This window comes from Lepus europaeus, chromosome 19, assembly GCF_033115175.1.
Source record: "Lepus europaeus isolate LE1 chromosome 19, mLepTim1.pri, whole genome shotgun sequence".
NCBI lineage: Eukaryota > Metazoa > Chordata > Mammalia > Lagomorpha > Leporidae > Lepus > Lepus europaeus.
In genome coordinates, this window is record NC_084845.1 from 38,143,790 (window position 1) to 38,168,934 (window position 25,145).

Here is a 25,145-nt window from a genome sequence, read left to right on the forward strand (position 1 = left end):
CCCAGACCAGGGCTCCTCTCACTCGAGGGTGCCTGTGACTTGCACGGGCCTCGTGCGCAGATGCAGAATCTGAGTAGGTCAAGCGGGGCCTAGGCATGTGTTTCTGACAACTTCCTAGATTCCTGGGTCCACACCATGAGCAGCAAGGCGCGGGTATCTGTGGTTTTTTTTTTTTTTTTTTTTTTTCCCCTGGTGGAACTTCATTTTCCAGGTGGAGTCCGGCCCATTCCAGGGATGGTAGCACATCGCCTCCTGTGATATGGATCTAATGCTTCTGTGTGGCCTCACGTTGTATTTCTTAGGGAGAAAAGGGGTTACCCGGGGTATCAGGGCAGCCTTTGCCCCTTGGATTCGGAGTCTGGATCAGTGACTTAGATGGGAAAACTGCTCTGCGAGTTTGCAGAAGTCTCGCCGGGCCGGCAAGCACTCGAGGGTCGGAGCTCGGGCTTCCGTTTGCTCCTGGAGCTGGGCCGTCTCCCGTGACTAGATCCAGAGCCGAGTCAGTCCGTGTTATCCCAGGGCAGCCTGCAAGGCAGGAGCCTCCGGAGGGTGGGCAGTGAGCCGGCCCTGTGGGGGTGATGGGCCGCCCTAGCGGGCGCTCAGGTTCCCTGATAACCAGGGAACACCCGGGCATGGCAAGGGAACCTGCACCCTTTTGTGCCTTATCTGTGGCTCAGGTCATGCGACATACATACCTGGCAGGGGAACCGATTTGTCTTAAGTATTTCAATGCTGATTTCAAGTTAGAGTCCCAGAAACAGTTGAAGATGAGGATGAAGTACAATATAAGATCTCGTAACAGCAAGTACAGTAGTTCTCAGCCAATCACAGCACTTCCCATTAAACCTGTTGCAAAGTCAGGTGTTGGTGCTGTAGCCTTAGCCTGTTGTTCTGTTGGTTCTGTGGCCCTGCAGGGCTGGAATGGAGCAGCAAGATGGTTAGGGCACAGCCTCGGGCGTGTGGGCAGCCGAGTTTGGGTCTCAAAGCTGCCACTCCTTAGCTGCTGGTGCAAGTTTCTTAACTGCTCTCTGCCTCAGTTTCCTCATCTGTAGAACGGGGAGAACAGCAGTGTCCCCTCATATGTCCCTGGTGACAGTTGAAGGCGTTAAGAACACTGGACCCTCATCAGTGTGGCACATCGCTTGTTCTCTTGTTTTTTTAAAAAATATTTGTTCAAAACCAAGAGCACTAGAAAGAGAGGGAGAGATAGAGAGAGATCTTTCATCTGCTGGTTCACTCCCCAAATGCCTACAACAGTGAGGTCTGGGCCAGGCCAAAGCCAGGAACCTGGAACTCCATCCGGGTCTCCCGAGTGGGCGGCGGGGGCCCAAGCACTGCTGGCTCCCAGGTGCATTAGCCAGAACTCAGATGGGAGCCCTGACGCAGGATGCAGGTGTCCCAGGTGGCAGCTTCACCCGCCGCCCCACAGCGCCCGCCCCTCACCTCCAGTTTTGCTATGATCTCCCTGTCGGTTTCCTGTCCCCACCCTTGGTCCAGCAGGCCCGCCATGGGCTGTGTGGTGGAGCTCTGTGCAGCCAGTGCAGTTCCAGGTTGTGCCTCACTGCTGCTGTCCTGTATCTGCCTTGGGGGTGGGGGGGGGTCCTGCCGCCTTAGGGGGTCGTCTCCAGAGGTGCTGGCTCCCGTCTGTGTGATTCCTGTGCCTCTGAGAAGGCAGGTGCTGGCCAGTCTTGTTGGAGATGTTTGCTGAGTGGCCTTGGTGCTACAGGTGGCCCTGCCTGCCAGCCCGGTCCTCCGAGTTCAGACGAGGCCCGGACTTTTCCTGGATGCTCAGCCCAGGCTCTCCTCCCCGCACTGATCATGTAGCCTTGAGCGCACTCACGCCGCCTCGCTGTGGTTTGGGCAGACATCGAAACCCCAAAGCCGTGGACTGGTGGTGCAGGTGTAGGAAGGGCAGGGCCTCGATCCGGTCCTGGTGTCTGGGAGCTGGGCTGAGCGGGGCATCCTTAGGTCACTGGGGGCGCGCCCTCTGAAGAGAGGGTTGGGCCCGGCCACTCCCTCTGCTTCCTGGGTCACCGTGCATTGTTCCTCCACACACACTCTGCCGTCCCATCCCCTGATGTCACCTGATGGCTCAGCCAGCGGGATCTGACCTACTCCGGTCTGTGAACCTCATAAGCAGCTTGTCTCAGGTATTTGGGTGTAGTTGTGAAAAGCTAATTCACTCATACCAAGAAATTGTCATGCAGCCAACAGAGGAAGCAAAAATACCCACATACGTTCATGCATTCCTATATAGGGAGTGGTTATTTATTGATTTATATTTGAAAGGCAGAGAGAGGGAGAGAAAGAAAGAGATCTCCTATCTGTAGGTTCACTCCCCAAATGCCCACAGCCTGGGCTGGTCCAGACCGAAACCAGAAGCTGGAAACTTGATCCAGGTCTCCTGCGTGGGTGGCAGGGACCTGATGGAGGTCCTCCTAGGGTTTGCGTTAGCAGGAAGCTGGAGTCAGGAGCGGAGTCCTGGGCTGCTGTAGCACAGCCTCTTGCCCTGCCTCCTCCCTGTGACAGGTGGGGAAACTGAGTTAGAGCACCCAGTTCCCAAAGCAGTTCTCCACACCATAACCGCCGGCTCCGGTGAGCAGGGCTGGGGAGGGAGCACCCGAGGGCTTTGAGTTGGTTGGAATGGGGAGCCCCTGAGGTCGGCAGAGCAGGGGAGGGAGCCCGTGAACAGAGAGGAGCGTGCCATCTGGGCTGGGGTGTGAGCCAGGGAGCTGACCTCAGGCCGTGGGCCTGGCTGGACCACGGACGCCAGCAGGGAGGCTGCCCTGGCACAGGCCAGCGAGCTGTGTGGGAGGCGGCCGCTGTCTGCTCGGGGGTGGGCCGCCGGGCCGTGCGTGGGTGGAAGAGGGGCCCTGTGCACCTGCCCCATTTGCATTCTGGGCAGTGACTTGGCTGCCGTCAGGGCTGGAGCTGGCAGTGGCCGCAGGGAGACGCCGGGCCCGTGTTTTGAGCAGGAGCCAGGGCTGGAGGCTGGAACAGGCTGCCGGCTCAGATCCAGTCCACGCTGGCCCCAGATCAATGCAGGCTGTCGCAGGGCCAGCGCGTTGTCGCTGCCACCCCCGCCACCTCCTGTGGGCTGCTGAGCTGGGCGGGGCCTCCTGAGGCCCACGGCTCACCCGGGAGGCTGTTAGGGAGACACAGAGGCAACCCAGAGCCCATGGGGAGGAGGATGAGGAGGGCTGGCGCTGACTTCCTGGTCTCCGTTTTGTGTGTTCCAGGCCCCGCGCCAGGTCCATAGGGCCTGCAGTGGGGAGACAGGGGAGGGACCGTGGCCTGGGCTCCTGGCATGGCCGAGAGCGGCCTTGGAGTGCGGGCTGGAGGGGTGAGCAGACCATAGCGGGGGTGTGTGAAGGCAGGTGGGGGGTAGGGTGGGCACTGCCCCGCTACCCAGGATGGTTGCTGCCGCCCCTGTCATCCTGGTTACCGGCCATGCCACCAAGGTCCTGTTGGAGCAGTGCAGTTATCCAGGCACCCTGGAGACAGGCATTGGTGTTTTCATTTCCCAGGCGAGGAAACTGGGCTGGTGGGGGCCCACGTTGGCTGCACAAGACCCTGGGATGAGGACGAGACAGCGCTGGGGCACGGAGAAGGGGAAACCCCAGTGTTCCAGCACCGCCGTGCGTCCGTGCTGTGTGCGAGTGGGTGGCAGGAGAGACAGAGAGACTCACTCTGCTCACCATGACAGCCAACCGCAAACTGCGAGAGCAAAGGCGGGGAAGGTGTAGAGGTTTGCAGGTTCCTGTCGTTGGGGAGTCTGCGGGAAGCACTAGCTTCAGGCATGGTTTGATCCAGGGGCTCAAATGATGTCAGAAGCCATTCTCTCTCTCTTTTTTTTTTTTTACCTCCTAGCCCCATTTTCCCCTGGGTCGGCTATTTTCTTAGGTAGAATTAAGGAGAGACATCAGCTCTGCCCCCACCACGTGGGTGAGAGTAGTGGAGGGGTAGGGCAAACACGGGATATCCTGTTAAATTTGCGTTGGAGGTCGACAATACATACTGTTTTGTTAGTAAACAATTATTGGTTGTTTATAGAGATCCTAGTAAACAATTATTGGTTGTTTATAGAGATCCAAGTTTAGCTGAGCGTCCTGTGTTTGTTTGTGAAGTCTGGAAGGCCCACGGAGGGAAGAAAATCCAAGTGTTACCTGCAGGGGTGGGTGTTTGGGGTGGTGGTCAAGACACCGCTTAGGATAACATACCTCGCTGTGCCACCATTCGAGTCCCGGCCCTGCTTCTTACCCCAGGGCCTTCAGCCTGCTGGTGCACCTGGGAGGCTGCAGGTGATGCTGGTCAAGTACTTGGGTTCCTGCCACTCCCATGGGAGACCTGGGTGGCGTTCCAGACTCTTGGCTTCATCTTGGCCCAACCATGGCTGTTTGTGGGCATTTGGGAAATCAACCAGCTCATAGAAATACCTCTGTGTGTGTGTCTCTGCCTTTCAAATAAAAACAATGCGGGGAGAGGCACAGTGGAGGAGACAAAGTGTTTCCTTGAAGAAGGCAGAATGGGTGCTGGGCTGGGCTTCTGCTGCCCACTGCAGAGGCCAAGCTGGGGTGAGAAGGATGGAGGGCTTTGGGTGGCCTTGGCTCTCCCCTGAAGGGACAGGGAATGGCAGCCCTGAAGGCCCTGGAGGCGCGTGAGAGGCCCCTGGGGAGGGGCTGCTCAGAAGGGGCTTCCTGTGCTTGGGTGAGACCCCCGAAGGTGGGGACAGGGGTTCGTGGAGTGGGACTGGGTGGAATCAGCGCCCATTTTACAGATAGGAACACTGCGGCTTACGAGTTCGGTTCTGGTGATGCATAACTGCTGAGTGTCGGGACGAGCTGTCCTGTGGGAGCCCAGGTGCGGTGTGTGGGCATCGTGGGGAGTCAGTACCCACAGTGGCTCTGCGCAGGGGGCATAGCAGTCACCCCAGAAAAGGGAAAGGAGTCTCCAAGTGGAGGAACAGCACAGGCAAGGGTTGTGGGGCTCAGGGAGGCCGTGTAACTGAGTACGTGCCTGTGCACGTATGTGTATACTACACAGACGTGCATGGGTGCAACCATCTGCATTACATGGGTGTGTGTGCATTAGGTGTGTTGCAGTGATAGGGAGTGTGTGTGTGTGTGTGCACTCATGTATATTGCGTGCGTGCACGTGCCTGCACCATGTGTATCTGCACCTGTGTGTTCATGTGCATGTGTGTGCCCGTGTGCAGCAGGAGGGCCCCTGAGCTGTCCCAGACTGTTGCTGTGTGTCCTCTGCAGCGGATGGGGCCTCGCAGCCTGTACCAAAGGGGAGGCTCTTATTGTGTCTCTGTATCCAAGTTAGGGAAACAAGAAGCAGGAACCGCGTACATGCACGGCTGAGAGCGAGGACCTCCAGGCTCCCTCGGGTCTCCAGGCCCCAGGGCTGGCCTCTGCCCCAGGCAGGAATGCCCGGCCTTGCCCCACAGTGAGTGGCCGTGGGATGCAGGGACACCGTTCTTTGGTCAGTAGCTGACAGTGCCATCTGTCATAAGCGCCTGGCTCAGGGCCACCCTGCTCAGCAGGGCACGCGCGCTGGACCCTGGCAGCAGACTGAGGCCTTGTCCCGGGGCCAGGCCTTGCTGGCAGAAGCAGCCACAGCTGGAGGCCCCCGCAGCCCCTCCGGCCTTTCCTGCTACAGCATCAGCCGCTCGCAGCTGGGCAGGTCCGCGCAGTGCCAGGCAGTGGCGTGGGGTCAGTGGCACGGCGGGTCAGCAGTTGTGGCAGGCAGTGTTGTGATGGGCTCAGCGGTGTGGGGGACAGCGGCCTGGCAGGATGGCAGAGATGCAGCCAAGCACTGAACGGAGGAGCCCGGGCAGTGATGGGGCCACTCCGGGCCTTCTGGGGTGGTTAAGGCCGTGCTGGGTCCGGCTTTGATCAGCTTTCTGGGGTCCCTGAAGACCCTGGGGGAGGAGAGAGCACCAGCTGTTGTGTAGCACGTGCTGACCATGCCAGGCCGCCTGCTGAGCGCCTCACACACGCTCTCTCCCTTCCCTTCCACAGGTGCCCTCCAGGCCAGGGGCTGTCCTTTCCACTCTCAGCTGGGGAAACTGAGGCACAGACAGGTGAACTCACTTGTACGAACTCACGCAGTGTAAAGCAGAAAAGCCAGGACTCAATCCCAGACCAGACTGATACCCAGGGCGATCGCTCAACCCCTCTGAGGGCACCCAGAATGCTCAGCAGAGGGTCTGGCAGGTGTCGTGCACCTACTGAGTGCTGGGCATGCCACTGAGTCACCCTCAGCCCACCAGCCCTCGAGTCCTGGTTTCTACCATGGCAGTCCAGTAGGGAGGTCCCCGCCAGGCCAGCAGTGAGGCCGCCAAGCCTCGGGCCCTGCTGTGCTCTGGACCGCCTGCTTTGCATCGGTCATCTCCTAGGAGCTCTGAAATGCCACCAAGGGGAGACCAGAGAGCATTCTGGGGAATGCCAGGCTTTACCATTTCCTGTTGGGTTTGACTTCAAACAATTTTTTTCATCACCCATTTTTTTTCTCCACACCCTCAAATCACACTCACAAAACAGGAGGCTGTGAACAGGGCCTGAGGCCAGGTGGGGAGAGCGCTGGTCTCACCTGGAACTTGCCTGGCCTGATCCCTCTCCTCCTGTGCCCCCTTCCCACCTATTGGAACCAGCCTCCCACCCCGCTCCAGGTGGGGCAGGGCGGGCCAGGATATCGACTCTGAGCTTTTATTGAAATCATGGAGGTCCTAAAGTATGGTCTACCTTCTTGGGGTGGGGACTTGACATGGAGAGAGAGACAAAGATCTTCCTTCCTTTGGTTTGCTCCCCAAATGTCTGCTACGGCCGGCGCTGCACCGATTCGAAGCCAGGAGCCAGGTGCTTCTTCCTGGTCTCCCATGCAGGCACAGGGCCCAAGCACTTGGGCCATCCTCCACTGCCCTCCCGGGCCACAGCAGAGAGCTGGACTGGAAGAGGAGCAACCGGGACTAGAACCCGGCCCCCATTATGGGATGCCAGTGCCACAGGCGGAGGATTAACCAAGTGAGCAACAGCGCCGGCCCCTAGACTCTTTTATTTCAGTGATTCTGTATTTCTTTCATGTGAATCATATGTGGTTTTTTAATTAATTTATTTATTTGAGAGGTAGAGTCACAAACAGAGGGAGAGACAGAGAAAGAGAGGTCTTCCATCCTCTGATCCACTCCCCAAATGGCTGCAACGGCCAGAGCTGGGCTGATCTGAAGCCAGGAGCCAGGAGCCAGGAGCCAGGAGCCAGGAGGCTCTTCCAGGTCTCTCACCCGGATGCAGGGGCCCGAGCACTTGCGCCATCTTCCTGTGCTTTCCCAGGCCATTGGCAGGGAAGTTGGATGAGAAGTGGAGCAGCTTCCTGCTCATGCAAACCCTGGGAGGGAGTGCTGATGGCTCAAGTGGTTGGGTCACTGCCACCCCCGTGGGAGGCCTGGATTGAGTTCTGGAACCTGGCTGTGGAGGACGTTGTGACGATGGCACATGGATGCTGGTGACTTGCTGAGGTGACAGCTTGGGCAGTGGACTTTGGCTGGCTTGTTCTAGAAGGGGGTAAATCCAGACAGGGATTGTTTGCACCCTGCCGGGCAGAGGAAGGGGAAGGCCCTGGGTTTGAAGGCCAGCCTGCTCAGGTCTGGCCTCTGCTGTCCTGCACACCCAGGAAGGGGGCCGGACTGGAGTCCCCAGGACACGGGGAGCTGCCGCTGCTGGGCTCTATGGTTGGGAGGCCTTTGATTACATCTGAAGCAGATAAAAACGGGCTGGGAGAAATCTGAGGAATGTTAATTGCAGCTCCACATCTTTGTTGTCTTGGAGGCCTGGTCCGAGGGCTGAGGAGGGCTGAGGAGGGCCGAGAGGGCTGAGAAGGGCTGGTTTGGAGCACGGCCGGCCGGGAGCCTCCTCCCCTCCTCCCCTCCTCCACTCAGCTGCACACAGCACAGGGCCAGGGCTTCCGGCCCGGGCTTCCTTCCGTGGCTCCCTAGCTTGGCCGGGAGGCCGGGGCTCAGGTTTTAGGAGGCCGCAGTTGGGTTCTGGGGGCTGTGGGCGTCAGAGCTTATAGCTGAGTTGCTGTAGGCAGCGAGGGCCCTGAGCGCCTTCTGCAGCCATTGCGCCCTGCGAAGGCAGGGGAGGGTTGGGCCTGGCCCGGGGCAGCCAGCGCTTGGTCATTGAGCACCTACTCTGTGTCAGGTGCTGTCAGGGCACAACAGACCCTGCCCGCAAGGAGCCCCCCTGCGGAGCAGCTGGGCCAGAGCTGTGCCCTGGGAGGTGGCCCCTGTCCCTAGCTCACCCTGTGTGAGTCCCAGGAGATGGAGGGAGATTGGACGCAGCCTTGGCACCCGAGAAGCCATCTTCTCTCTAGCTCCCGGGACAGAGGTCGTGGCGGGGGGGGGGGGGTGATTCCAGTGTGCCATGCTGCGGCTGGGGACCTGTGCTGGGCAGGCAGGACCAGGAGCTACCGCTGGGGGTGACCATGGCCATGGCAAACTCAGGGGAGTGGCCAGGGACTCTGCCCCTCACTCTTACTGATTTCCAGAGGAGATGCCATTTGCCTTTGGAAGTGAGGTCTGGGTTTTGATGATGTTTCTTGGGAGGGGGGTCCCAGTTTTCCTCCCATCCCTGGGGGTGGGCATTGTAGCCCTTCCAGTCCCTGCAGCCAGGGCCGCCCCAGCGCCCCCATCTCTGCCCCCTGGCCGCCAGCAACGCTGTCTTTGCACCGCTGGCCTGTGTGTTGCTGTACTTGGGCTGGGGCTTGCCTGTTGTGGCTGCAGGTGCACAGAGGCCAGAGAGAACCCCCGAGACCTGGGGGCAGGTAAGACCATGGTGGGGGCAGAAGGGCCAGAGACCCATAGGGTTGAGGTGCAGGTTGGTGGCTGGCCCTGGTTTCCTCTCTCGTTTCCTTGGTGTTGCCCTGGAGAAGAAGTCTGGGTGCCGGGAACCCCAGGGCTGTGCTTGAGGTGGCCGCACACCTCATCTCGGCCTGGTGCTGCCCCCTTGGGGACACCAGAGGCCTGAGGCCTGGCGGGTTGGCGCCTACTCTGTGACTGTCTCTCCATGCCACCTTTGCCTGGCCCCTGAATCTATTTCCTCTTTTATCAAGTGCGTTCTTGTCTGGGACTTTGTTAGGTCCAGTGTAGTTACCCAGGTAACACCTATACCTGCTGGTTCTACATCCGGGCATTCATTCAGATCAGCCGTGTCTGGAAGATACTCAGAAAAAACAACAACAACAACAACAAAAAAAAACAAACCCTGCCTCTCCCTGGAGTGCATCCAAACTTCTTGTCGTCATTCCCTGAACACAGTGTGACACCATTGCCATGTCACTTGCCTGGTGCCAGGTGTTGGAGGTCCTTCGGAGTGATGCGGAGAGTACAGAAGGACGTGTGCAGGTTCCATGCACAGGGGACACCAATTTATCCAAGAGATTTGGGGGGCCCTGTAGCCAGGCCCCCGCGATACCACTGTGGCCAGCATCAGCACTGTTCTGATGGACCCCTGCTCCCTGCTTTCCACTCTGCTGGGGCAGCCCTCGGTATCTTCCTCCACGTGTTCGCCTGTGCGTGGATGGGCTCGTGGTGTTTTCCGTGATGTGCCGGTCTCGCCGCACACCGTGTGACTCCGTGCACTGCTCGTCTCGTGTTGTGGCGTGGAGCCCTACAGGCAGGGCCTGGCAGGTGTGCCCGCGCCCACTTGGTTTGAAATCTGCACCTGGCCCCCAGGTCCCTTGATGGCGTGCAGGTGTTTCCGGCTGTTGATTCACGTCTCAGTGAGCTTGGCTGTGCCTCTTGGTCCACACGTGTGAGGGTTGCCCTGGGGGAGACCTAGGTGTTGAATGGCTGGGCGTCAGGTGATAGCGAAGGGAACAGGTGAGAATGTTCCAGAGTGTATGTCAGGGAAGTAGACACAACTGAAGTGGGAGGGAAGCTGGCCCCAGCCTTGCGTCTGACACGAGCCCAGGTGTTGGGTCTACACTTCCGTGCGAACTCCTCTTTGAAAGTAAAATCCCCTTTTATTTTTCTTTGATTTTTTTTAAAAAATATTTTATTTATTTATTTGAAAGGCAGACTTAGAGAAAGGACAGAGAGAGAGAGAGAGAGAGAGATCTTTCATCCACTTGTTCACTCCCTAAATGGCCACAACGACCAGGGATGGAACAAGTCAGGAGCCAGGAGCCAGGAGGCTCCTCTGAGTCTCCCATGTGCGAGCAGGGGCCCAAACACTCAAGCCATCCTCTGCTGCTGTCATAGGCACATTAGCAGGGAGCTGGATCAGAAGTGCAGCAGCCGGGCGGGACTTGAACTTGCACCCATATGGGTTGCCAGCACTGCAGGGCGTGGCTTTATCCACTGCACCACGGTGTCGGCCCCCGAAATCCCTATTTCATGGAAGAGGAGAAAAGAGGACCAGCAAAATTAAGTCACGTGCCTGCTGCCATGCAGCTGCTGTGGGTGAGCCTGGGCCCAGAGCCAGGTCCCTGTGGGTGCTGGGGAGCAAGGCACCTCGTCCTGCCTCCCAGGAAGGGACAGGAAGGCGGGAGCTCACTTTGAGTGAGGCCTCGGGAGGCGTGGCTGAGCTGGGAAAAGAGAACTCGCCAAGAATTTCCGGGGGCAGCTCCAGGGCGGGCTGTGTGGATCTCAGGGTTCTGGGGGCGGCCGGGTCCTGGTCCCCAGCCCTGGCTTGTCCTCCCCCGGCATGCCCCAGCCGTACACATTTCTGGCATCTGTGAGCTGGGTCGTGTTCTGTGGGCACCAGGAGTTTGCTTTGAGGCCGTGGCACCAACATCTGTTAGCTCTCAGAGAACAGAGAGATTGACAGCGACCCGCCAGGGCCGGCGGCTGGCGGTGGGGATATTAAGTTCCGGAGGCTGAAGTCACAGAGACAAAGAGGAAAAGCCCCAACCCAACCCCACCCCAGCCCGCTCCCCAAGGCCCCTCTTTGATGTGGGTTTCCAGTCCCCGGAGGCCTTATAAGGCATTGTGCCTGCATTCTGGGTTCTGGGCTGGCCCTGGCCGCACACCCAGTGCCCGGGGGAGCTGGCCTCTCTTCCTGGGGCCCCATGGAGGGGGCAGTGCTGGGATGCAGGAGGGAGGCACAGCTGGACTGTGTGGTCTCCGAGACCACCAAGCCAGGGGGCAGCCTGGCCCCAGGTTGGGTGGGGAGGGACTCTGTGGACCCAGGAGAATCTTTTGGTCAGAACATGGAGCAGAAGCTGAGGCCCACTGTGCCGGAGGCCAGAGTCGGGGAGGCCCGGGACTCGAGGGGCCGGGCTGGATGGCCCAGTGGAAAACAGAAGCAACAAAGGAAGTGCAGCAGTGAAGGGAGGATGTGGGTTCTGGCTCTGTGTGGCCTTACACAAGTCCCTTAGCATCTCTGGGCCTCGGTTTTCTCATCTCTAAAGTGGGAATAATAGGAACAGCCCTTTGGCGTAGGGTACTGCCCCGAGGATCAAAGCTCTAGGCGGGACGAGGTCGTGTTTCCAGGTGTCCGTGAGGGCTCCCGGCAGTGTCCTCGGTGCAGGAGGAGTGATGCTCATGGGATCAGGTGCAGCGCCGTGGGCTTTATACACAGTGGCTTCCTCATGCCCCTCGAGCCCCCCCGCCCCCCGACTTATTCAAAGGGAGCCGCTGAGCTGGGGCCGGCTCCCCAGTGATGCAGCTTGTGTGAGGCAGAGCTGGGATTTGAACCGAGGTCTGACAGACCACAGTCCACTGCTCTCTGCTCTGAGGCGCCCGGTGGTGGGGGTTCTTGGCTGCTGTGGGTCTCACAGCCAGCTCCACCAGCACCTGCCTTCCTGCAGGATGTGACTAGGGCCTGGCTCCTGCAGCTTGCAATGCAAGGCTCCAGCCAGTGCCTGGTGTGTGTGTGGGGGGGCGAGTCCCCAAGCCCTGGGTAGGTGCTGTCTGCGGGGCAGACGGGAGTACATGGCTGCTGGCCCCGGTACCCGAGCTGGTTTTCTTGCACTTCTCTGAGAGTGGTCCCTGCTCCCAGGAGGCCTGACTCCACTGTGTCTTGGTTGGTTCGACATAGGCTGGGTACGTTATAAAGAAAGGAGGTTTGTCTTGGCCTACAGTTCTGGTGCAAGGCCTGGGCCCACATCTGGCCATGACCTTCTTGCTGGCAGCGTCCCGAGGTGGAACAGCATATCAGGTGGGGAGAGACAGCAAGTGTGTGTGTGATTGTGTGCGTGTGAGTGTGTATCTGTCCCGAGGTCTCTCCCTAGGCTTCCATCATGGGGGCTGCACCCTAATGACCTTATGCACTCCTAATCACTCCCCAAGCCCCCGGTTGGCTTCAGTCCACACCCTCATGACAGCTCGCAGTGGGGATGATTGGCAGCAAGAGTCTCAGAGGAGACAACCCATGACCCGGTCACCATGCTCTCCCTCAACATGGGCCGGGCAGCCTGGGAGCTGGCTCCAGTCCTGACCCTGCCTCTCACTGCCCTCTTGGTGCCATCTCCTCATTTAAACATAGGGCGATGGGGAGGCCTGGCCAGAGTGCTGCCTGCGGGGACCCCATCTGCCGGCCTCCCTGCTGTGTGCCCGTGGTACTGCCATTGGCATCCTTTTCCTGTCCCATGGTGTCGTCCTACTCTGCAGGAAAAAAGTGATAACCAGGATCCCCATCACGTGACAATTTGCAACTCATTTTTGTGAAGTTTTATTTTTTTAAAGATTTATTTATTTAGTTGAAAGGTGGAGTTACAGAGAGGCAGAGGCAGAGAGAAAAAGAGATAGAAAGAGAGAGATCTTCTATCTGCTGGTTCACTCCCCAGTTGGCCATCTGAAGCCAGGAGCCAGGAGCTTCTTCTGCATCTCCTACACAGGTGCAGGGGTCCAAGCACTTGGGCAATGTTCCACTGCTTTCCCAGGCCAGAGTAGAGAGCTGGATCCAAAGAGGAGCAGCTTGGACTCAAACCGGTGCCCATATGGGATGCTGGCACTGCGGGCAGCGGCTTTACCCACTATGCCCCAGTGCTGGCCCCAGAGGTTGTGTTCTTTGAGAGATACAAAGAGCAGGGCTGTTGTGATGATGCAAAGGGCTTATTGAATATGAAAAGTGCCTAGCATCCTGCAAGATGCAGCAAGTGCATAATAAGCGTCTGCTGTTACATTATTGTGGTTTATTCCTCTGCCCCATTTTACAGAGAAGGAGACTGAGGTCCAAGAGCAACGGAGGCTAGTGAAGCCAGCGCATGACGCTGTGTCCAGCTCCTTATCCCCCCGGCCTCTGCTCTAGGGACTCAAAGCTTAAGGAGCTCAGACCCTGCACATCACGAACCCTGGGCTGTGTGGCTCAGTGGACAAGGTGACTCTGCCGTAATCCTGTTCCCAGAGCGGGGGACCGTGTAGCGCTAAGAGGCCGACCCAGAACTTGCCGGAAGTTGAGTGTGTCAGACAGCCTGCTGCTCCCAGCAGGGGGCGCTGCTTCTGTCCTCAGAGTGGGTGCCTTGTGCACATGTGGGCGTTGGCAGAGGGGTCCCACCCGGCACGCCCTCGTCCGCGGTGATGTCCACGTGTGGCAATGAGAAGGTGCGAAGTCCCAGCAACTCACTGATGCAGGCTGTTATATGTGGTGCAATCAGGATGCTGGCTGAGGTCGGGGCCACGCCCCCCTGCCCCGTCGCCCACAGAAACTTCAGCAGTCCCTTGTGCAGTCCCTTGAAGACTGTCGCTTGCTCCTGCCAGGTGGCATCTGTCTCCCTCCCGCAGGAGAGATGAGCTTTAATTGGCTGCCAGGATGTCGCTGCCATCTGATGATGCCACCTGTGCACATCCCTTTCCTGTCACTGGCTCCCAGCTCCCCTGTCAACTCCAGCTCTGTTAACACAAACAGCCAGTTTACAAGCCCGGGAAATGTTGGGTGATTATACTAATCGGCAGAGGCGGAGAGAGACGCTGCCTGATGCTGGTTTTAGAAGGGAAATGGGGCGCCAGGAGTTGGAATGGCTGCCTCTGAGCAACCTGTGAGAGTGCGTCGCCCGGGAAAGGCAGAACAGCCCTGATGCGCGCTGCAGGGCCGGTTGACTCTAAAACAAAACCACAAACCCCGCGTGCTTGCCCCCACCGCGTCCAGCCAGGAGACCAGCTGTGTGAAGCCTCCCTGGGTTCATCAGGGCGAGGACTAGTTTTGCCTTTAAGCCGCGGAGCGGTAGGTTTTTTTGTTTTTGTTTTTTTTTTCCTCCCCCTCAAGAAGAGAGCGTTTATTCTTCTCACAAAGGGGAGGTGGTGACGGCTCAGCTTTTGGACTGCTCATCATTTTGCGGGTCAGGAAGCACCGTGCAAGCAGAGAAGGGGGTGCAAGTCCCCAAACCTCGTCTGTCTCCCAAAATAGGAGTGCATCCCAAAGCGGGTTCCTTGGAACACGAGTGCTGTGTGACATGTTTGAGAGACAGAACTCTGTGGCTTAGATTTGCAGAATATAGTATACAAAGGTACTTCAAAAGGCCCACGGAAAATGTGTATGATGAAAAACATTATGCATGGATTTCAGTCGGTTTGGCACCAGTTCAAACTTGTCTTTCCATTTCACTTCTCCATGCGCTTTTTAGAGTCGCCTTGTATGCTAGTGTGCAGAGTCCCGGTGTTTATAAGCGTAGTAAAGGCTCTGATAAGTCCTGTGGCCAGCGACCTTGCCTGGCTCTGTTTGAAGCAACCTCCTTTGATCAGAGAACTCTTCTTGGCAGAGCGCTGATAAGCCTTGGTCTGGCCTTCCCTGCGGCCAGCACCGTCCTCCTGGGTGGGCTAGACAGGGCTCTGTTGGCAGCCCAGGAACTTCCCAGCCTGTGGATCCACCAAACTAATCTCACAAACCCAACATCGTCCGGGTAGCTGCCCGGCCCCATGGGCTGGAAGGAGCCCTGCCAGGTGGGCTGAGACGCTGGACACCTCGAACTCACTGGAAGAGAGCAGGCAAAGTGTGTGCGAGGATCCGGCCAGCTCCCGGAAGGGCTGTGTGTGTGTGTGTGTGTGTGTGTTAGCAATCTGGGAGGCAGGATGGAGAGCCAGTGGGAGCCGGCACCTGTGGGAAGAGTATGGTGAAAGGCACCCACCCTAAAGCACAGGTGACCCCGTGGGTTTCCTTACAAACCCACGAGACTGCCCTCCTGGGACCCCAGATTGAGGTCTCTCCTTGGGGTCGGCAGGGGAGGTCTGTTGCTCCCGTGTCCATCAAGCGGGTTCGGCCGGCTCCGCGAGGCCCGTCTTCTGGTCTCGTCTTTGCACCTGTGGGGCGGGGCCGACTTCCTGAGGGAGAAGCGTGGCCCCCAAAAGTGTCACGGGGGTTGATTTCTCGGGTGCCATAGGATCCACCCCGCTGAGCTAATTCCCAGCAGAAGCCTCAGGACAGGGCCCTCTCCATCCCGCCTGCCGCGGCCTGGCCCTGGCTGCCGCCTCCCCTAGAGCCTACCTCACTGTTCCTGCTTTGTCTTCCTCCAGGAGCTCGTGGGCGAGGTTTTCAGAGAGCCCCTCAGCGAGGAGGAAGAGGAGGACTTCCGGCTGGAAGGTACTTGGCGTCCGTTGCTCTCCCCTGTGGCATTGAGGGGTAAATGGGGTGTTCGGGCCGCCATGTGCCCAGCCAACTCCAGAGACTGTGGTTCACGGTGGGCGTGGGCTGGGAGTGAGGAGCCGGGGGCGCATGGCCCACGCGGGCCTGCACACTGGCCCTGCACTGTGTGACTTGTGGGCCCTGGGGCAGGTGTTGGACCTCAGCCTCCTGCCCTGGGGGTGATGGAGGCAGCTTCTCAGGGCTGTGGGAAGGCCCCCAAACAGTGGTGGGCAGAGCGTAGGTGTTGCAAATGCAGCTGTCCTGGTTCCCTGTGTAGTCACTCGTGTCGTGCCCGTGGGGTGTGCACATTCTCGCTCACGCACACTCAGCCCCTCACCTCTCTCTTCTGGGCTCACCCCTTCCTTCCTTCAAGGATGGGCACTGATTTGCAGCAAGAATCAGGAGAGAGCGAGGAGGGAATGGCGTCGCGAAGCCAGCGTGTGTTTGCTGGACAGGATGGCATTTCTGTTTGTCACTTGGAATTAGGGGCGAGGCTTTGCCGGATGCGGCAGCCCCAGGAGAGTCAGAGCCCCTTTGCCAAAGCCAGGGCAGCAGCTGGCTGGCAGGCTGGGGTGCAGGGGTCCCTGGGGGATGTCTGGGCAGGCTGCAGACCCCAGGGTGTCTTGAGGGTCTGGAGGGTGTCAGGGGCCGCCGGGGCCAGACCTGAGGGCCATGGCTGCAGCTGGCCTGGGAGCTGTCCTAGCTGTAGGCTCTGCGGCTCCAGCCCAGGCCGGCTGACTCCACTGCGCCTTCCAGTAACCTCCCAGGTGCACTTGGAGCAGCACTGTTTGCAGAGATTCTCACTGGCGCCTGGAAGTCGGAGGCGGCCTGGGGATCCAGGTAGCTCTCAAACTTGGCTCCAAATGGAGCAGCCCCAAACCAAAGGCGTGGAGTCGTATGGACAGAAGGCTCTGTGCACGTGTTTCCCTTGTGCCTGTGGACCTGGTGCCGGCACACGGGGGCTTGGGCTCCCCAAGCCGCAGCTGGTATCCTTGGCTGCACGGAGAGATGCCGGGATTTGGTACCTAGAGGTCTGCAGGGTGCAGGTGTGGGGAGCAGGGTGACCCAGGCACCCAGGACGTGGGCCTCACCACTCATTCCAGGTGTCTCCTCCCTTGCCTGTTTGCATGGGAACTTATGGTCAGGCCTGTTCTCTTGTCCACCCATCCCTAACCTCTGCTCCGTCCATCACCCGCTCTCTCTCCACCCACCCGTCCACGTGTTGCTCATCTCCACCTGTCCGTCACCCATCCAGCATTCTTACTCATCCACTCATCTGCTGTCATACCCACCCCTCCACCGTTGCCTGTTCATTCATCTGCTTGTTCTGTTACCGCCCCATCCACCAGCCAGCTTCACCTGTGCACTGTGGGGCGCCCTCCCCTCCATCCTTCACCCATCCTCTCAGCGGCGACCCATTAGTGTTTATCACGGGTCATCTACCTGTCCGCCATTTACTGGGTCTCTTCTTAAAGCCAGAAACAGGGGACATTTCCATGCATTGAGGCTCAGCCTAAAACCACATAATTGGTTTCAACTGAGATCTCTTTGCCTGCAGACAGACAGGAAATGAGCCATGGAGCTGGCTTCTCCCAGCTCTGGCAATGACTTGCTGTGTGATCCCGGGCAGGTCCTCCCTCTCTGGGTCCCCCTTGCCTCCCTATAACACGAGAGGAGCCAGACTCAGTGGGCACTCAGGATGTGGGCACCTGTAGGGAGGAACGCACCTTGCCAGAGGTGGCACTTAGGAGTCTTGGTGGGAGGGTGGCAGGCACACGTGAGGCACTTGAGGGTCCTGGCTCCTGTCAGGGAAAGGGTGTGAGGCTGGTGTCACCGGGTCCAAGCCCCTAGCCCATCAGCCCTGTGTCAGGCTTCAAGGGCAGCTGGCCATCCTACCAGTCACTGCTGGTGTCCAGTGGGGGTTGGGTGACACTAGTTGGGCTGGATTGATTGTTGGTGGCCAAGCTTTGCAGCTCCTTTCTTCAAACAAAAGCTGCAGAGAAGTGCAACGTGTACATGTAGCAGAGGGTTCCGGAAGGGTGGACACTGCATGACGATGTTCACGCAAACAGAAGGCACCAGACACGCCATGGTATTCTTATGGGGTCCACGTACTTTGTTCTGTGGACACGGGCCTGGACGGCTGTGACCTGGCCCCTCTGGACAGGGGAGGGACTGCATTTGGTAAGGGTGCTCAGAGGAGGTTGCAGTATTATCTGTACTTCATGTCTTAACTTCTGTAACAAGAATATAATCGTAGATTCCTTGTGATACTAGAAACCAGCTGGTGTTGTTGTACAATGGGTTAAACCCTTATGTGCTGGTTTGAATCCCAGCAGCTCTGCTTCTAATCCAGCTTCCTGCTCATAGGCTGGGAAAGCAGCAGAAGATGGCCCAAGTCCCTGGGGCCCTGCCACCCATGTGGGAGACCCAGATGGAGTTCCTGGCTCCTGGCTTCGGCCTGACCCAGGCCCAGCTGTTGTATTCATTTGGGGAGTGAACTCCTCTGGTTCATGGAAGATATTCTCTCTCACTCTGCGTTTCAAATAAGTAAGTCTTTTTGAAAAAGAAAGAAAAAAGAAACAATTTAAGAGTGAAATCAAATAATAAATAAGGCAGAGAGAGTGGGGCTGCTTTGATTTGAGCCAGGAGGATGTCTGGACCTGTCTCCTGGGCCCTGGAGACCTCTGGGAAAGAACCCTGGGCCCATGGCTGCCTGTGGGTCTCTGGCCACCCAGGATGGGGACGTGGCCATGGCGGACAGGCTGAGTGTGGCCTGGGGACCATCCACCTGCCCTGGACCTGGGCCCGGGGTGTCCCTCTGTGCTCCTGGCCAAGGGAAGACAAGCTGAGTCCTCAATCTCTTCTTTGTCTTCCCGTTGGCCAAGTTCATTGCCTCTTGGCGGGCTGGAGAGCTCTTTAGGAGAGAAAAAAGGCCATCTGAGGCGTGAAGATAAAAAGAAGTCTTTTAGCCATCCCAGGAGAGGCTGGCTCTAGCTCCTGCGCTGTTATGTAAAGCCGGCCCTAATCCAGCGTCTTAACCGCCTTAACCGGCCAGCTGGGAGCGGGAGCGATGGGAGATTAAGGCCGGGCTCCGTGCGGGGCCGGGGCTGCGAGCTCTTTTTGAACCCGGGAAAGAACAAAGTAAACATCAAAAGTTCCAGGCCCCAGAGCCACTGGGTGTGGCAGGGGTGGGGAGAAGGGGAGACAGACCCCTCCCTCTGCTGACCCAGCGAGGACCCAGGACAGGGGAGAGGTGACCCCATGGTGAGCTTCAGCACCCGGCTGCTTCCCACCTCCCAGTGGGGCAGGTCACCAGGTGGCGGCAGCCTGTGGCTTGCACCCTGGGGTGGAGACCGGTGCCAGGCGTGTTTGGCACACCCATGTCACCCTCCGAGACCTCCAGGAACCGCTGTCTGAGGGCGACCTCCAGGTGTGTCTCTGGCTGCAGCCCCAGCCCGGTCCCTCGCTGGCAGAGAAAGACCTCTGGGCCCTGCCCCTGCGTCCTCCACACCCGCAAGTGCCCATTTCTGGTCTTCCCTGCAGGTTCTAGTCCAGCCTGCTGCTCCCGCCCTCTAAGGTCTCTCGGGGGCCCTGCCCTTCCCAAGCCGAGGTGGAGGTGGCCCCAGGGAGCTGGCTCTGCCAAGGAGGGCATTCATGCTGGGCCTGAGACCCCACGCACTGTGCAGCCCTGGAGAGCTCAGGCCCTCTTCAGCTCTGCTCTGGCCCTGGACTTGACCTTCCTCCTCTGTCATGAGGAGTGTCCTGCACCCTGTATTCTGACCTGGGAGTTGCGGGGCAGACCGCGACCCCACCTGGCTGTCCTTCCACTCGCTGTGTGACCCTGGACAAGTCGCTTCACTTCTCTGTGCCCCAGTTCCCTCGCTGGGCTCCTCATGGCACTTCTCCTGCAGGGTTTGGTGCAGTCATTGAGAGAAGCCCTGAGAACAGGCCTGGTCCAGAGGAAGTGCCCAGTCCATGCAGGCTGTCCTGTTCTGGTTGTGCCACGGGCCCGGGTTTCCCAGACAGGGGCTGGCCTAGACTTACGGTCATCTACCTAGGCTAGGTCACAGGTCTCCTCTCAAAGTTGCTTTAATCCTGTTTGGAGCCCTGAATGCCTCCCAGGGGGTTGCAGAGCCTCTGACATGCTGTGAGTGCTCAGTGAACACTCAGAGGGGCCGGCGCTGTGGTAGTGCTGGTATCCCATATGGGTGCTGGTTACCGTCCCGACTGCTCCACTTCCAATCCACAGCAGAAGATGGTCCAAATGCGTGGGCCCCTGTACCCATGTGGGTGACCTGGATGAAGCTCCTGGCTCCTGGCTTCAGATCAGCCCAGCTCTGGCCACTGTGGCCATTTGGGGAGTGAACCAGCAAATGGAAGATCTTGCTCTGTCTCTCCCTTTCTCTCTCTGTCTGTAATTCTGCTTTTCAAATAAATAAATCATTAATAACAAACAAAAAAAAAGCATGAGAAGAATGAAAGTGCCAGGAAGTCAGCGGAGGCAGTGATCTGTCCCTTGGGTGGCTGAGGCCAGTCCTGTGTGCTCTCCCGGGGCCCAGGCCCACCCATCCTGTTTCTCAGGTGAGAGGTGTCACAGCCACTGACAAGGCTCCAGGAGAGGCATTTAGTCCTTTTCATTTGTAGCTGCAACCCTGAGGCCCAGAGAGGGACACTGACCTGTCCAACGTCACACAGCGGACGGAGACACCATCCAGACCTCTGGCTCCTACTTCCTGAGTGCCTGCTGGGCCCTGCGTTTGCAACCGTGAACATGGTGCTGCCAGGGCATCCCCAGGGCAGAGAGAGGTGATGAATCCAGAGAACGGGCACGCAAGTTTCTGGTCGTGGTGCTCTGCCATGAGGTCAACGCCCGAGGAGGGGGCAGTGTGAGAAGGTGCGGGTGCCAGCCAGGGGAGGGAGCCTGAGGCTGAGGGAGGCGGGTGTGGCAGGAGGAGGTGTCAGGGATGAGGGTGGCACCGGCTGCAGGGCCTGGGGAGGTTTAGGGAGAGGACTGCCCCGTTCTGCCGTCCACTTAGTCAGATAACTGGCGTCTGTAAACATGGCCTGCGTGGAGGGAGCTCTGCAGGCGAGCGGTGCAGGGAGCAGTGGGGCCGGGGAGGCGGAGGGGAGGAGGGGGTCGGGGGCGCACCTGAAACGTGGAGGTGCCGTGTCCCTTCCGAGGTAGAGGCTGTGGCAGGCGACCCCCCTGCCTCCGGTGTTTGGGAGTGCTGGGTTGTGATGCCTATTGGACGTCCCTGTAGGGATGCTGTGTGGGCAGCGGGACCCCTGGCAGGTGGTGGCCGGAGTGCGGGGGTCACTGGGCTAGAGAGTCGAGACTTTGTGTCTGAACGTGACTCCAGGGCAGTCACAGGGCTGGCTACTGGCTTTCCCTGGGGGTCCCCGACCAGGGCAGGGGGTGTTTGCTGGGGCGCAGCGGGGACCCGCCGACAGAGGGGCAGGCAGGCCCCACCCCACGGCTCAGGGCCCGTCCTGCGGGTAGAGTCAGCGGCCAGGCCTCCGCCGAGTTTCCTCAGTGACACAGAGAACAAGTGGACTTTGTGACCGCGGTGGCTTTTCTGAAGTCTGCTCTCCGTAAAAGCTCAGCGGGCGCGGTGGAAATTCTGACTTGGGTGCGATGCCGGGGAGGTTTTACTGGCTTCAAGTAGCTCGGGTTAGGTGGTAAAAGCAGCTGCCTTGCGTCACACGTTTTCACTGCCGTGGGGGCGGGGTGGGGCAGGGCCCTGATGTTTGTAGTGACCCCTCCCCCACTGCCATGTTCCTCCCCCCGCCCCATCCCTCCAGAAACAGATGTTTCGTCTCAGTCCCGTTCAGACCTCCAAGGAGAGCGGCCGGCAGCCTGAGCCGCAGTGAGGAAAGGGGCCGGAAAAGCTCGTTTCTTTTCTCTTTGCCCTCAGCAAAGCCCAGGGACAGGCGCGTGCCGCCCAGGGACGTGGGACTGTGAGTGCAGGATCCCGGTGGCCATGCCACTCTCGCCCACTGGAGAAGCCAGGAGCTGCCCCGGGGGCCACCCCCGGGAGCCCTGCACTGGGTCACCGGCTGTTCTGGGGGCGGTGGCACTCAAAGCCCCAGATTTGCAAAGTCAGGGTTCTTTGGATTCTTGTGGAAACTGAACTTGAATGCATTTCAGTTTTTTATTCATAAAACGGAGGAATCCCAGGGGAGATGGTGCCTTAAGAGGCGTGGCTGCGCCCAGGAGCTGGAACCGTGGCATCAGTACACACGTGTGCCAGTGGAGAGCTTGCTCTCCCTGTCCCCCCATGCCATCTCTCCCTGCCCTCCTGTTGGCATCCCCTGGAGGGGGCAGCACCGGCTCCTGCCAGCTCTAGGCTCTCCATCGGGCAGGACGGCTCCCAAGTTGCAATATTTCTCGCACGGACTGGGCTCTCATGTTGCTGACTAGGGTGGCTTTAGGTTTTGGGGGCCCTTTTTTGAGAAAAAGAATACAGAATTCTTTCATGACAGTGATCCATAAATAGAGACCCTGCTAGCCAGCTCAGCCGCCCCCTCAACCCTGTGTGACCCCGACAGCCTGGGGGATCTGAATGGAGAGAGACAGCCGTCTTCACCAGCGGAGGATAAAATGCCGAATTGTGCAAATGTGACACAAACACAGCCCGTGTGCACACTCCACGAAGGCCATTCCCACTTGGAAGGGGCCCTGTGCGAGGGGGGGGCCTTATGCGTGGTTCCTCAGCCCCTTGGCGACCTCTGTTTGGTTCTAGCCGAGGCCCAGCCACAGAGACCATAGATGGAACAAGCCCGGGGGTGTGGGGATGCTGGGGTGTCCCCCGAGCTGTCCTGGGATCAGCCTTCCAGAGAGCACAGAGGTGGAGGGTGGGGGAGGGGTGTTCATCCCGGAACACCAGATGCCCTTTTTCTTATCTTTGTTTTAAAAAGTTATTTATTTGAAAGTCAGAGTTACAGGGACAGGGGAAGAAAGAGAGAACTTCCATCCACTGGTTCACTCCCCAGATGGTCACATCGACTGGAGCTGGGCCAGGCCAAAGCCAGGAGCTTCTTCAGGGCCTCCCACGTGGGTGCAGGGACCCAGCCACTTGGGCCATCTTCTGCTGCTTTCCCAGGCCATTAGCAGGGAGCTGAATCGGAAGTGGAGCAGCCGGGACTGGAACCGGCACCCACATGGGATGCTGGTGCTGCAGGTGGCGGCTCTATCTGCTATACCACAACACGAGCCCCCAGACCCTCTTATTAGGAGAACACAAAGGACTGCTGAACGTGCAGGAGCAGGTGGGACCGGGCAGAGTGGCTGGGAGCCGGGAAACCAGGCTCTCCGTGTGCGCCCCCTGGGTTCAAACCCCTGCTCCATTTTGACGCTGTGATGCACCTATTGTGGGCCAGGCTTGCTCGGCGTCTCCTGGCGCTCAGGAGGAGAGCTCAGACAGTTGATGGTGTGGCGGGGATGCAGGTGGCGTGCCAGCCTCCCAGGTACCAGGGCGGGGAAGACAGAGGCCCTGGCGGGGGAGGGGCCGTCAGCAGGGAGATGGCGTGATTGATGGCGCCTCTTCAACTTCCTTTCCTGTTTTGCGAGATGTAGTTGCTGTCAAGTCCTGCACGGGGTTATTGAGAGGCCGTGGTGAGCTCCTGTGAACTCCACCTTCCTCCCCCGGGTAGCCCTCCAACGTGGGTGAGGGCATTTACAAGTAGATCTGTGTATCTCTAGCCGCGCCCTCCCCAGAGGGCCTGAGGCACGTAGTGCCAGAAACCATTTGGCTGGAATGTACACCCGATACCTTCCTCCTCACTGCCAGCAGGTTCCCCCGCCTAATTATATTTGGCATAGGCTAATATTAAAACTCTTCGGCATTCCCTCTAACAGCTGCTGGCGGAGGGTCAGGGCCTCCGAAACATCCTGGCAGGCGACCCTGAGACTGAAATACTTGCGGCAGATAACGTGGCCGAGGACAGTTGAGAAGGGCGAGTGTCCGAGCTGCAGCCAGGAAGCCCTGGCTGGTGTTGTCTTAACGTTGTATCAGCCGAGAAGAGCGTGCCAGGTGCTGGGGCCAGCCGAGGTGTCCACCGGGCACCTGCAGCGTTGGTCATTTCTGGTCGTTACTGGGGCCTGCTTTTAGTCCCAACTGTGTCTCCGGTTTGTCCCTTCTTTCAGAGTTGACTGACCTGGTATCAGACTTTTCTGGATTGTGTTCAGGGGGGCTGGCATGTGCTGCTCGCATCCAGGGTTTGGATGATAGCCTCAGCTTCAGCGCCCTCCTCCCCCAGGCCAGCGCCCAGTTTCGATCCAGCCAGAATGTATGGCGTGTTTGCTCCCATAGACAGCTTTCCTTGTGCCCACCTATGGGATCCGGTGGCTGAATACTTGCTCTCTGCACTTGCATGGGCCACGCCAGACACGTGCCAGCCTGGAGCATTGAGCCGGCAGGGCCCCGTGAGAACCAGGCCGTGCAGGTATGGAGGCTCCTTTGCAATAATCAGGGGGTCCCAGCCAGGACCCTGCCCATGCTGCCATGTGCAAATTAGAAAAAGACACCGTTCTGCCTTCTGTGCTGGAGCCGTCGTGTGCAATACCCGTATTTGTGATGCCTGCCTCATGGTGGTGCCTCCTGGGGTTGGACTGTGCACAAGGTGCTTCCCAGGGCTGGTCTCGTGTGACCCCAAGTGATCCCACGCGGAGGGGCAGGAGCCCGGAGATGCCCGCCCCGCCCCGCTGTGCTGCCTGGTAGGGTGGGGCTGCGAGAGGATGGGCCTGGTGCGTCTCCCAGCCCTTCTGCTGCTGCTCTTTGGGTGGCACCAGCTGTCAGCAGCCCTGCCCGCTGGGCTCTGCCGCCCTGCCCCCTGCGCCCCTGTATTTGCCAGGATAAACAGTCCTGAGAAAGTGACCATGGCTGTCCCCAGCCTGCAGTCCCAAAGCAGCCTCAAGGCCTCCCTCTGGGCCCCTGGGGGCGTGGCCAGGGATGGGGTTGGGGTGGGAGATGGGAGTCCAGACCCGGGATCAAAGTTGCCACCCTTCAGGTATTTCCTCACTCCCTTCTTTCTCTCCCTCTTCCTCCTGCCCCCCCCCCCCACTTTAAACTGGGGGAGGGGAAAGGGAAGAGACTGTCTTTGATCTCAGCGGAGGAAAAAAGTCTGTTCTGTTCAGGCTTTTGGCTAACACAACAAACAGTGTTTAAAATTTAACTTTGCTTAATTAATTAGTAATTCTGTTTAATGCTGTCTGATCTCCCTCCAAAAGGTATTTTGAAGCTTGAGAAGAGAACATCAAAGGGAGCCGGGTGAAGATGGTCAAGTAATGCATTTAATCTGGCAGTTGCTGGGGGTGGAGTTCTGCCAGGTCGGGAGCTAATGTGGGAGAGAACCATCACTGGGTAAACACAGCGAGCCGACTGCTCGTGGCTGCGGCGTGAGCGGGACAGGGAGCTGCTTCCAAAGACGAGCCCCGTCACTAGTTACCCGCCCCTCCACCCTGTGCTGTTTTGGGCTGAGAATTGGTTTTGTGAAAGTAGAGATGACTTTTGTTTTCCTTCCGTGGCCACTGTGTATGGTTGGGCAGGTTGTGTACTATGCAAGTTTCCAGGCTAGTGTAGT

At 58.7% G+C, this 25,145-nt stretch overlaps 1 protein-coding gene across 1 annotated transcript in view; it reads left to right on the forward strand.

The window, feature by feature from the left end:
• Window positions 1–25,145, forward strand: part of NKD1 (NKD inhibitor of WNT signaling pathway 1) — a 73,021-nt gene that overhangs the window by 34,670 nt on the left and 13,206 nt on the right. The window contains exon 4 of the mRNA XM_062176826.1: window positions 15,452–15,518. Coding sequence (XP_062032810.1) covers window positions 15,452–15,518 — 67 coding nt within the window. The remainder of the gene's footprint in view (window positions 1–15,451; window positions 15,519–25,145) is intronic.